At 46.2% G+C, this 12,602-nt stretch overlaps 1 protein-coding gene across 22 annotated transcripts in view; it reads right to left on the reverse strand.

Moving 5' to 3' along the window:
* Positions 1–392: 392 nt before the first annotated feature.
* The window catches only part of FNBP1 (formin binding protein 1), a 114,508-nt gene continuing 102,298 nt past the window's right edge, over positions 393–12,602 (reverse strand). For 10 of the 22 annotated variants that reach the window (XM_074331181.1, XM_019728841.2, XM_019728840.2 and 7 more), the window contains 4 exons: positions 10,800–10,932; positions 9,445–9,566; positions 9,051–9,187; positions 6,961–7,286 (listed from right to left, as the gene is read on the reverse strand). In XM_074331181.1, coding sequence (XP_074187282.1) covers positions 7,108–7,286; positions 9,051–9,187; positions 9,445–9,566; positions 10,800–10,932 — 571 coding nt within the window. In that variant the 3' untranslated portion in view covers positions 6,961–7,107. Of the gene's footprint in view, positions 3,402–6,960; positions 7,287–9,050; positions 9,191–9,444; positions 9,567–10,799; positions 10,933–12,602 lie in introns of those variants that run through there. The other 12 variants (XM_074331179.1, XM_019728846.2, XM_074331180.1 and 9 more) reach the window with 5 other exon arrangements.

Consider the following 12,602-nt stretch of genomic DNA (forward strand, 5'->3'; position numbering starts at 1 on the left):
CAGCCAAGCCTCCCAGGGTGGGCTTGAGCGCTTGTGACACCAGACTGCCAAGGAAACGCAAACATGCTCCAATTTCCCCGCTCCCCCCCCAACACCCGACAATAGGGTCTCTGAAAACCTCGAGTAGCTGCTAGCTGAATTTGCATGCAAAAAGCATTCCTGGTTACAAGAAGCCTCCCCACCGGAATCCCATGTCACCCATGTCTGACAGCTTCCCCTCCCCACCCCGTAGGTGGGGTGGTAGCTAGAGCTGGCGAGGTCGAAAGTCCCTCCCAGATGGCAACTACACGGAGCTTGTGTTGGGGTGCAGAGCGGAGCCCGCCCCAGGGGATCAGACTGCTTTCCTGACGCGGGGCACCACTGTGCAATAAAACAGTCCCATGATACCCTGCCAGAAGTTATACTTTTATTTAACATTTAAAGGATTAACATATAGTTACAAGTCAATATAAGCTTTCCAATGGAATATTTTATTTGGTTTAATTCCATCTCCAGAGACAAATGGGCAATTCCAGAACCTTTACAATGGCAATGGACTGTGACAACACTGAAATGCCTCCAAAGTTTAGCATTAGTGCAACACACACACATAAACCAAAAAGTTTAAAGGTGCTCAACGTCAGATGAAAATAGAATCTTGGGTCACGTTTTAAAGAAGTTTTTTGAATGACAGAAGCACAGGAGGCAGAGTCATTAAGTTTGAAACCAAAATTCCTGGAAAAATACTTAGCATCAACGTAACTTTTTCATGTTCAGTAAACTTTCTTCTGTAATTACAGATGTTCCCAAAAGGCATTAGTGGCCTCTGTGCTCCGGCTGGTGAGACAAGCTACTCACGGGCTTCTGTTGCCTGAGCATAACGACCTGAAAGCTTCAAGACGAGCAGGGTAAAAACCCAAAGGAAAACCCCATTATAGCATTCCATGGCGTTTACTAGTTTCCCATCCTGCACAGGAAAAACTGGATCGATGATAAGCACCCCCTCTCTCGTTTTGTTTTGAAGTCATTTTCAGGGCAGGTTCTTTAAAAAATTCATCATTCTTACAACATGATATTCTGGCATTGGTAGAGAAATGACAGGCAGTGGACAGGAGGGAGACCGAGAGGCATATGGGGAATTCCATGTTTCTACTCTATGTGAACTGCTCCATAGTAATAGGTGACGTCACAGTAGGATTCCCAGAGTACAGGATACATCTCAACTATCGTATACTAACGTCCTTTCTTTAATAAGCCCAGCTGGTACAGCACTGCCCTTTCCATGCAGCCGCACAGATTGGTAGAGGAGCAAACACCAAGGTTAACGTTGAAAAGCACTCATTATCCATTCTGTTTTGGACGCAGGTGGTACAGAAGAAAAAAAGGGGGGCGGGGGTTACAGGAGGACACAGTATATTCTACACTGGGTTTAACAGACATTAAAAGGACACATTGCTGCAGCTTCTACCTTCCCCCCTATATTGCAAGAAATTAGTCTATCCTGACCCATAATATGGAAGATGCAATGCACATGCATTACTGAGGCTCTAAGATCAGATTTTTAAAAACCATTAGCATCCGTGTGGAGAGTGGTCAGCTGAATTTGGTGAAATTCAAAAGATCCTGGAGAGATCCGGTTACCTTGCCAGCGGAGGAGCACGGGGACCGACTGCTGACATTAACCACACACCTGATTTGCAAGTGAGGCCCTGACTCGTCTCACCTTTGGCATCCTGGCTTCAGTGTCATCTGCCAAGCCTGTCCTCTCGCAAGACTGCTGCAGGCTACAGTGGGCTACCCACCCTGGTGACCGGAAGCTGCTGCTGCTGTAGCAGAGCTGCGATGCCCCGGCTGCAGGTCCCCTGGGCCTGGCTCCACTTCTGGGTGCGGAAGAATGACAGGACCCAAGCTCCACCGCTCACTAGCTCTCAACCTGAAGCCACTTCCTCCTCACCTGCTTACCTCAGGCATTTGCTTGCTTGTGGTTCTAGTCACTGTGGGTTGACTGAGCTGCTCCTGGAGGGTGGTGTGTGGTCAAGCCTGGTTTGCTGAGAAGGGCCGTTTTCCTGCCACTGAACACAGGCCCAACCCTCGGGACCCATCGTTTCTGTCCCTGACCCTCTGGCTCCCGGAAGACTTCCTTATCTTAGATTCACACATGTTGAAAACACTTGAGGATGCTTGAGGCGACCACCAAAGCCAAACAAAAGAAGAAAGAGGCCCAACTTCATCCTTGGGCTTTCACACCCACAGCCAGTGACTTTTCTCGACTGTTTCTGCACCAGAAAAAGAGAAGTGACACGGCTCCAAGGCTTGAGTGGCCATAGGCTACATGGCCTCACGTTTTCCTCAAAGACCCCTAAGAGGAAGGAAACGGAGCTCAAACAGCAAAGTCAGTTACCGCCACGTGGCCTGCAGAGCATGTGATAAACGCAGAAGCCGGAGCCACAGGGCCACTTGAACCACAAGAAGCACAGGCTGTTTGGTGACAAAAAGGCTCAAATCCTACGATGCAAATCTTGGAATTCATGGAACAAGGGAATTTTCTCTTTGCAACGAGCTAGTACACCAGTGAGACACGTGTTCCCCCAGTGTCACGTCGGCAGTTGTCACCCGCAGGAAGACGGTGTGGAGAAGCTGGGCTAGGGCGTTCCTCGATCCCTTGAACGGTAGACACAGGACAGACAGCAGGGCTGGCCCGCAAGCCGGATTTGAATTCCAGTGTGGATGTTTCTGGGCCACTGAAAACAGGGCCCCAAACAAAAACGTGTGTGCACCCCAGTGGCTGCCAGCGACACTCAGGCCAGGAAATGCTGCAAGGGCCAATCAGGGTTTTACTGTGAGATGAAACCCCATCAACAGAAAAGGATGCTCAGTGGACGTGGGAACGATGGGTATTTTCTAACGTAAACGATGTGAGACCAGCGATGACATCAGGCATTCAGTCCACGCGGTGCGTGCCTGACCCTCCCGGTCCAGGTTCTGTCAGTCTCCCCAGGAGACCAGTGGCAAAGTTTTCACAAAAGGCACAGTGTGAACCGTGGACAGGCCAGGACGGGCCAGGTGGACTGAGGGCCAAGACAGGAGCCAGGGGACGAGGGAGTGCATGTCTAGCTGCCTTCCATGGTCCTGTGTGGGGTGGGGACCCAGATGGGGACAGACCTGCCCCCAAGAGTTGGCCAGACTGGGCCATAGGAGGTGCTGGGCCGCGAGGAGCATGCTGTAAAAAGAAAAGAAAGAAAAGGCAAGCAGCTGCATGGTGTGGGGATGTCACTTCAGGCTGAGGTGCCGAGGGCCGTGCCCCAGCCCAGCCGAGAGCTGTCTGTTCACGTGGGCGCCAGGCCTGTGGAGACAAGCAGACCGAAGGGTTTCTCCTGGGAAGCCTCCCCCGTGGCTCTGGCTCCGTAACCACCTTTAAGAATCTACAACACAAAAAGAAAGAAAGAAAAACTTGTGTTAGAGGGGAAGGCCCAAGGTCAGGGGCGGGCATTCTGCAGCTCAAGGCAAACTGCACCGCCCTGGGGGGGGATTGGGAAAGGAGGGGGTGCGGTGGGGGCAACTTGAGAGCAATTGGTTACCACAGGGTCCCACAGATAAGGAACTTTCACGGTTTTAGCTCCCATCTTTCCTTCTGAGAAGCCCACGTAGACAAAGGAGGCACCCATCCACCCCACGTCATCTTTCTAATAAATTGAGTTTTGAGAGAAAGGCCACCAGCTTCCCAGAACGATGCAAGGAGCTCAAAGGCAGATTCTCTCTGACGGGCACCCTTGGTTCTTTATCAGTAAAACGTACAACCTCTGGTGAAAAGGCAAGCTGTCCCTCCATATCTACTCCCCACAAACAGTGAAAGTTCTTCATCTTGAGGTGGGGAGAAGACAGACCAGGGAGACCTTGGAGCCCTTAGATGCACACAGGGTAGAAACAGGAGGGGGAAAGGGCAGAATTTTTAAAAAGCATTTGGCTAGAAAATTCCCCATTACTGAAGATGAAAGAGGGAAATACTTGGGATACACAGAATCACTTTCTCAGAAAGGTGAAAAATCATTTAAAATACACAACACGGAGAAAAAATACAACGTTTATTAGAGAGGCAGATACGAGGGTACAACTAAAAGGTGCCAGACAGATTCTTGTCTGTTAGGATAAGAATAGAGAGAGACACAACCATGTTGGCCGTATTGGAACAAAACTTACTCAGAACCCAAGTGTCTACAATAAACTCAAGGCTGGACCAGCCGGCAGGGCCCTAGCTAGCAGTGAAACAGTCCTTCCGGCTTCCCCAGCGGTTACAAAAACAAAAAGGTCACTTTTAGGCAGCAGAATCACCAATAAAACAAACAGATAAAAGAGTCAAACGTTAAAACAACGAATTCAAGTAATCCTTTTAGTTTTTAAATTGCAGTATATACAAATATATTGGGGAGGGGGGATTGCGGACATATTTAACAGAAAGCAATTGAAAAAAACAAACCAAACCAAACCATAAAAGAAGATAGTCACAATCCAGTTGACCAGTGGGAAGTTCCCCTAAACTAAATATTTTGGCAATTATTAAATAGTCACATCGGAGACGACACATACACACACAGCACGGGTGTTACTGAAAATAAAACAACTGCATGGAGCTGTGGGCCTTGGGAAGCAGCTGTAAGGCAGGCAATGTCGGTGGGGGAGGCGGACGGACTTAGAAACACGAGAAAGGCTTCTCCACACACATCAGTCACTGCTAAGGGTAACTCTAAAATGAAAGGAGGTAACTTTATAAACAAGCTGGGGCTTTGCTTCTTTTTATTAACAGGTAACTATTGGAGGACAACAAAGTATACTTTGGGTGGAATGGGAACATTCCTGATCCTTTGGGATTTGTTTGAATGCTTTTGCTAATATTTCACGCATTGACGAGATGGGATGGGACTGAAACCACAAAATGTTTTTCACCGTTTTGTCACCTTGACACAGACATGTGGGCTACAGGGTCTGGGGCGTACAAGTTACATTAATGACCATAGTTCAGGTGCCCAAACCAATCCCCCCAAACCAACTGCGCTATTTTCTGAGTCCAATTTGCACAACACCGAAGGAAAAAAAAAAAAAGCAAAATAAAAAATAACCTTCATGGAGTGCTATACTTTTCAGGGCAGGCTTTTCAAAGGCTAATATTGTTTTACCCCAATTTAAGACGTTTTCAGTGTTTAAGTTTGCCTTCTCCAGTATAGTTCATAGTCTGGAAACGAGTTCCTCACTGGAGAGAAAGGTTAGGTTTTCATCCCGTAGGTCTCCCCTTTCACTTGGTTACAAGCCTAAAACTGTGACTTCCTGCTCATGAAAACACACCCCTGTGGTTTAAGGATCAGCTGATTTGTCTCCTTTTTGCTGCAATAGTTAAAAAGGGGGGCTGAAACAGTTCCCCAGAGAGGTCTGGGCTCAGGTGAGTGGCTTTATTGATATTATGTCAGCAAAGGTATAATAATTCCAAAGAAATTTGAATTACAAAATTATATTTTAAAAATCAGGCTGACCGATGTTGGTGTCCTGCTTTTGGTACAATCGTTGTCAGATGTAACCACCGGGAGGAAACTGGGTGAAGGGTACCCGGATCTCTCTGTGCTATCTTTGCAAGTTCCTGAGATTCTATAATTATTTAAAAATAAAAAGCATTTGAAAAATTAGGCTGTCATTAAGTAAAGATTACTAAATTCCACTTTGATGACCCTTGTGAGAAATATAAGTGAACTTTCTGCTGGAATCTGCAACACGCACCCATATCTCCTGCCAGGTCCTCGACCCACGGTGTATTGCCCTCACTTTTAAAGTCAGCTCCAAATTGGCTTATAAAAGGAGCCCACGGTATCGAGGCAAAGAGCTAATTTCCCATTTAAAAGTAGAAAGGATAGGAATGATTTTCAAAGCCAAATGAAAAGAGAATCCTGACACTTTCACTGTGACCCATTTATAGCTAATCTCCATGATCTCAGGGTAATTTGCAAAATGGGCACAAACACTGGGCTTGGTACCCATCCATCCATAGGACCAATTTCACCACTTATCCTGCCAGCTTCAAAATGCAAATCCCCAAGTGACCTAGATTCCTTTCAAGAGGGTGAAACATTTTATTTTATTCTGGCTACTGTGAATTCTACAAAATGAGCAAGCAATTCTAACATGGTTTTCAGTAAATTCACTTTGGGTGTTAAAGACGCCAATGTTTAAAAGAAAAAAAAATTCTCCCTTTGAAAAGCGATGTGTTGGAGTCTGTGTCTGCAGAAGCAGACGCTGTTCACTCTCCTTATAGCCACACCCAGGACGCGTCAGCTGAATACAGCTCCACTTGCCACACAACCTCCAGCAGAACAAAAACTAAGTACGCTATTTTGACGTAAGTTTATCTAAACAGCACTACCAGCACATCTGATAACTCTGTCAGCTGGAAGAGAGCAGGTCACTAGACATGTGTAAAAATCAGATGGGTAACTGACCAAACTTTTCCAGGGATCAAACAGACATACTAGGATAATCCCGATAAAAATTCACACTTTTGATACCAATAAAAGAATTTTCTTATTTGATTCTTTACTCAAGAGGGGAGTGGGGATGGGGGCTGGGGGGTAGGAACTTTTATTTATGATGTCCTCCAAAGTGAAGGGTGGTAAAATTTAACAAAGTAGCACAGTTCAACTTATGGTTACAAAATGTAACATGCTAAGGTAGTTCGATTGGTGGCGGATACAGATACTACATATAAATAAGAAAACGGAAGTCTTCTGCACCTCTGTGATGTGTGCGGAGTTTGAAATTCAGAAATATTGATTAGAAACTAGAAGGCAGCTTGTTTTGTTATCTACAGATACTGCCGAAAGCAAAAATGTTTATCAGATTTCAAATGACACGGTTGTAAATTGGCAGTTGGCAGCTTTCCACATAAAATATCATCAGCAAATGAAACTGGATTATAGTCAGGACTAGACAGGGCAAGTTGGAGGGAGGGGCCTGAAGTCACCGAGTGGCTATGTGACAACATGGCCGGCCGCACACTCCATCCAGTCTTTTGAAGAACTGCCTGCAACAGTCACAGTTGTGGGGAGAAACAACTCCAATTTTTTAAAGTTTTTTTTTTTTTAAGTTGTATTAAATATAAGTCTTAGCACCTTTGGCATTTTTGTCCAAATAGACTTCGACGTATGAAGTGGGGACGTAGCCCTCTTCGTCTTCACTTCTCCGAATGCGGGTCCACCCATCACCTTTGTCTTCCTCTATCACATAGAGCGTTTCTCCTTCGACCACTGAAATGGTTCCTTCATTCTGACCTGGAAAAGCCGTATCAGAATATATTAGGTTTCTGGTAAAACCCAGGTCGAGAGCAAATGGAGTTTTGCAGTGAAACTGGTAAAAGCCCGGGTCGGTCCTCAGATGCCGTGGCCCCTTCCCCACCGCCCTGACACTTTCTCCTCCCACACAGAAACTTCTGGTCCTCGCCTCCCATCTCTCTAAGGACCCTTCTCCAATTCCTCCTGGGAGCCTTCTCTCTCGCCCTTCCCGGACGGCAGGTACTGTCCCAGGGGAACCCTCTGCTCTGCTCTTCCTCGCTCTCGGGGTGAAAGTGTTCCCATGGCTTCAACTACACCTCGTTACACATTGTCCCCACTTCTTTGTCTATTCTGGTTCTTTTCTGCAGCTAAGGCTCCCCTTCTCCCTCTGCCTGAAGCACAGCTCAGCCTTGATGTTGCCTTGACTCTGACACACGACATGGGTGGACCTGGGCTCCTGGCCCCCACCCGCCTTCACACACGCACTAGATCCTCCTCCTGCTTTCCCATCAGGGGGCATCTATCTCCACTGTCCCAGGAGGCAACTTGGGGAACCATCTTTATCCCCTCCCCTTTTTATTCCCACTTCTGATCAGCCCTGAGTCTGAGCAGAGTGTTTCCTGCAGTATCTCTGGGTTCATTTCTTCATCGAGGCTCCCAACACCATCGGCTGAGCTCATTTCAGAAGACAAGCTACCATTGCCCAAACCGTGTTCTGAGAGATAAACTGTTTAGGGAGCTGTGAGTTGGGGTGCTATGGGGGCCCAGGGGGTGGAGGAGATGTTTTGGACTGAAGTAAAATTGGGAACATTTAACACGGTGCTTCTCTTTCTTGTTTTGTCACAATGAATATTTAGTGTATTAAAGGCTCTGAAAAGTCCTGCAGTGAAGATATCTGTACAATTTACTTATTCCAGGGCTTCCCCAACTCAGATGAACTGACTGCTTCTTTCTGAGCATCCTTAGAACATTCTGCGGGATACTGATTTGATTCAAGTTTCATCAGGTTAGGAAACACTTGGCTTGTCTTTCTAACCATTATCCCTGTTTTCTGGTTGCTCCTACACATATGACAATAAATGCCCTAAGGTACAGCTCTGATCGCGTCAAGCTTCTGCTCAAATACTTTCAATAGCTCCTCAATGTGCCCAGTGCAATCCAAATGCTTCTGTTACCCAACCCCCATGGGCATCGTGTACTTTCTAGTCTGCTATTACCCCTAAGACATCTGAGCTCCAGCCACAGGAACCCCACGCTTTCCTCACGTCCATGTTTGGCATCACCCAGGCCTCTGATACATTGCAGCTCAGAGAGTTCTCTAAATTTCCTTACAGAAGTGACCTCCCCCTCCCGTGAAACCCCATCACTTTGTACCCTCCTCCCATAAATCCTGCAAGCTGCCCCCTCCTAGCCACACATCTGCTTCCTTTCTCCAGGGTGGGCACCACTCCATGCCACCTGCATCCCAGCCCTTCCGGAGTCTTTACACCACAGGAGCTCTATAAATATTGAATGAATGGATGGAATCATCATTTTATACTATCCGCTATAATTGAGCTCACTGAAAGTTGTTAAATTATATGGGCCAATAGGCAAAATATACAGCCATCAACTTAATAATAATAATAATAGTAAATACTATGAGTAGAACAAGAGTAATAAGAGAAAGTTTTGGAAGGCTTCAAAAGAAAAGTCGGATCACGGAAAGAGCAGAGTGACGCAGACAGTTTGTGAACCGTGGGGGGATCTGGCATGAGGTGTTACCGTCAAACGTGTAGAGAGCTTTGCAAGTCCCTATGGCAGGTAGGGGTTCCTCGTCGTCAAACTCGTCATCGAAATCCGTGGCCAGCACCTTCACCTCACTCTCCTGACTCTGCTCCTCCGTGTAACTGCCATCCGGGCTGCTCAAGAAAGGAAAACACACAGCAACTATAGCAACTGGCCCCAGTGAGGACGCAGATGCAGCCCCCCAAGACCACAGTGCTGGCCACCCACCCAGAGTGATTGCTTAAAACGTCGAGGCAAAAACCAGCACCCTGGGGAGAAGCACAGGTCCATCGCCACAGACACATTGGTATCCAACAAGTGTCTGATGCTCATTTTCAGATCCCAGAATTGAGAAATAAACCCAGGCAGCAGGGCTGTACAGATACTGTACCTCTCCCGGTCTTGGGCGCAGTTGTTGACCGGCGGGGCGGTCTGGCCGTCGTACATGCCACTCTGTCGGCGGGCCTGCTCGCTGCGTGCCGGGAGCCTGCCCTCCACCTCAGCCAGCCAGGCCTGGAAACAAAAGCCATGAGACTCCGGCCTCAGCGGAGGGCCCCACCATGGAGTCTGAAGGTCCCAAATTCAGGCTGCTCTTGGTCACTGAAGCTGATCCCAGAGGACCAGGTGGGGCGGGGTCCCCAGTGTTATTTGCATCCGACTGTATAAACGTACTCAAAGGTGACTGCTTCCATTTCATCCCAAGTTAGAGAAGCGGAAGTAAATGGATTCAGCTGCTCACAATGTGGCAGGAAGATGTGATTTCGGACAAGTGTCTTCTAGTTCCATCTGGTTCCGAAGCTTCTGTGACCATGAGGTCACCCTTGGAAACAGGATGGTACTGCCACACTTGAGCAAGGACTGAGTTTGAAAGCTATACTCCCCACCCCACCCCACCCTTTTTTTTTTTTTTTTAAAGAGTGTAACATTTTTTAACAGTGAAGAAACTTCTACACAGGAAAATTCAAAATAGATATAAATTTACCCTCAGTAACATTTGAACGAATTACTCTAAGTTACACTTGAATAGTTACACTGTTCAAAAGGCAAAAGAATACAAATGATCAGAAAAGGACATGTCTACCGTTCTAAAAACTCAAACTTACTGACAGATTCTAGAAACATTCTTGATAGAAACAGCCTATTCTGATTGGAGCGATCAGTTCCTAATGTATTTTTCCATGCTCTGTAATCTAAGTGCGGGGTGGGGGTGGGGTGGGAGGGGAGCCTTTTGCCCACAGCTTTCAAGTACTTCTGTCTCTCCTTAAAACATTTATTGAGATGTTTTCAGAAATGAGTGTTTCCTACTCATTTCTAATTTGTATTCCCAACTGGTTTTCACATATGTAACCTTTTGATAATAGGTCCTCTGAAAGAACAATACCATATTTGAATTAATGTTTTGTGTCTTTCGATTCACTGAGATGATGGACGATTACACACTCCCAATGACACACGTTATTAAAATGAGATGAAGCAGAACAAACTTAAGTGAAATATTTAAATTGATCAACAACACTAAATATAACCTTCAGTGGTGTCAATTTCAAGGGACACAATTAAAATGGGACATGCTGAAAAGCAGAACACTCAGTGGATTTTTCCTTTTATCATAACTCAAGAATCACCCTGACATTTCCAGCCACAACTCCCTCAGGGGCAGAAATGCTGGCGCTCTGTACCCACAGTCACTGCATGACACCAAGCCCCTCTTCTGTTTCTATTTTTGTAACAGCAGTTTTTTCATACCTCGAATTTCTGGGCCTCCAGTCGCAGTTTTTCTATATTTTGGCTGACTTCTGTTAATTTGTGATCCAAACTGGCTGGGTCTCCCATTTGAGGATTCTTGAGGTAAACATCCTTCATTTTTGTTATGGCATCTCTGGAAAAAAAAGAATGAGCGGGACGTGGGAAAGGTTAATGTCATCAGCCAATCATATTCTCCTGCCACCTTGAAAACTATGCGGAGACTGAAGATAGATGGAAAGGAACGCTGAGGTCAGCATGCCTTCTGAAATGTCCCTATAGGGATCCTGCGACCAAGGTTTCTACCATCTTGAGACCGCTATTAAAACCTCAGTTGCCTTTTCTGAATGGTGTCTCCCTGTTGTCTTCAGCAAGTGAGAACCATACATCACCCCTGCCTTTGCCCAAACAACAATAATGACAAACAAAACCCAAGTATTTCCATGTGCACATTCTTCATTCAAACCAAAATTGCAGCTGGCATCCTGTCTTGTGGGCAGCAATGTGTTGACCACATGAAGAAGCAGTTAATTGCTCTGAAAATTTTATTACACATTATTTCGACTATTAAGAAACCGAACCCACAGATGGGATCGAGGACAGGAAAGCGACAGTCTTAAAGCTACGCGTTGCAAGATCTCCACACCTTCCTGAAATCCTGCTTTGGAAGCCCCGCCCACAGCAATCTAAGGGAGGGACCCCTAGAGAAGCGAGGCTGGCAGGCTCGCGTTATCTCTAGAACCAAAGAGCTCTATGAACTTCAACTCAGGCGGCAAGGGGGTCTCAGTAGGGTTTGAGCTCTGGGAAGTTTAGAGCAAATGAATGCCAAGTTTAATGAGCTTCAGCAAAAGAAAATCTAAACCAATTACACAACACAAGACCAACAAACCAAACCATATTTTGAGTCATGGGAAACAGCTTAACTGAAAACACAGAAACAACAGGAAGAGAATTTCCACAAGTCCTGGCCACCCGTCTGCCCGCTTCCTCGCATCTGAGCCCCCACAGCCTGCTGCCTGCTCCCCACAAAGGCCCCCCACAAGAGCCAGACCCTGCACTCCCAGCCCCCTTTGCACTCCCTCCTTCCTTTCCACAGCATGTACCATTTTCCAACATTATGTACTTTGTTATTATGCTTATTGCTTATTGCCTGTCTCTTCCTACTAGAATGGAAGCTCTTTGAGGAACCTGAGACTCAAGCTCTTCTCCGCCTGCAGGGTCAGGACAATACCCGGCACCCAGGAGAAGCTCAATGAACATTTGTGAGATGAATAAACGTTCTTACAACAAATAGTAACGCCGTCCACCTTTACAAAACTCCTCTCCACGTCACACCTACACTCCAGCTACTGCCCTATTTCTCAGCAAACCTTCTCAAAAGAGTTGCCTAATTCACTGTCTTCATTTCTCCTCCTCCCTGTCTCCCCTGATCAAGCTCTTCAGCAGTTTAATTTTGTTCATCTTTTCAAGGAACCAACTTTTCGACCTGTTGATCCTCTCTGTCGAATGTATTTTCTCTATTTAATTAATTTATATTCTTTATTACTTCCTTTCTTCTATTTTCTTTGGTTCAACTTGCTATTCTTTGTCTAACTTCTTGAGATGGATTGTTAGCTCACTGAGTTTTAGTGCACTTTGTTTTCAATGTGAATGGAGAGCTACACGTTTCCCTTTATAAACATGGCTTTCGTGACACCCCAGAGCCACAGGCAGGATGTGTTAACGTTCAGTTGTTTCATATATTTCAAATGTCTAGCATGATTTCTCCTTTACAGTCTATGAGTTATTTAGAGCTACACTTCCTGA

The sequence above is a fragment of the Rhinolophus sinicus genome, linkage group LG04, assembly GCF_036562045.2.
Source record: "Rhinolophus sinicus isolate RSC01 linkage group LG04, ASM3656204v1, whole genome shotgun sequence".
Lineage (NCBI taxonomy): Eukaryota > Metazoa > Chordata > Mammalia > Chiroptera > Rhinolophidae > Rhinolophus > Rhinolophus sinicus.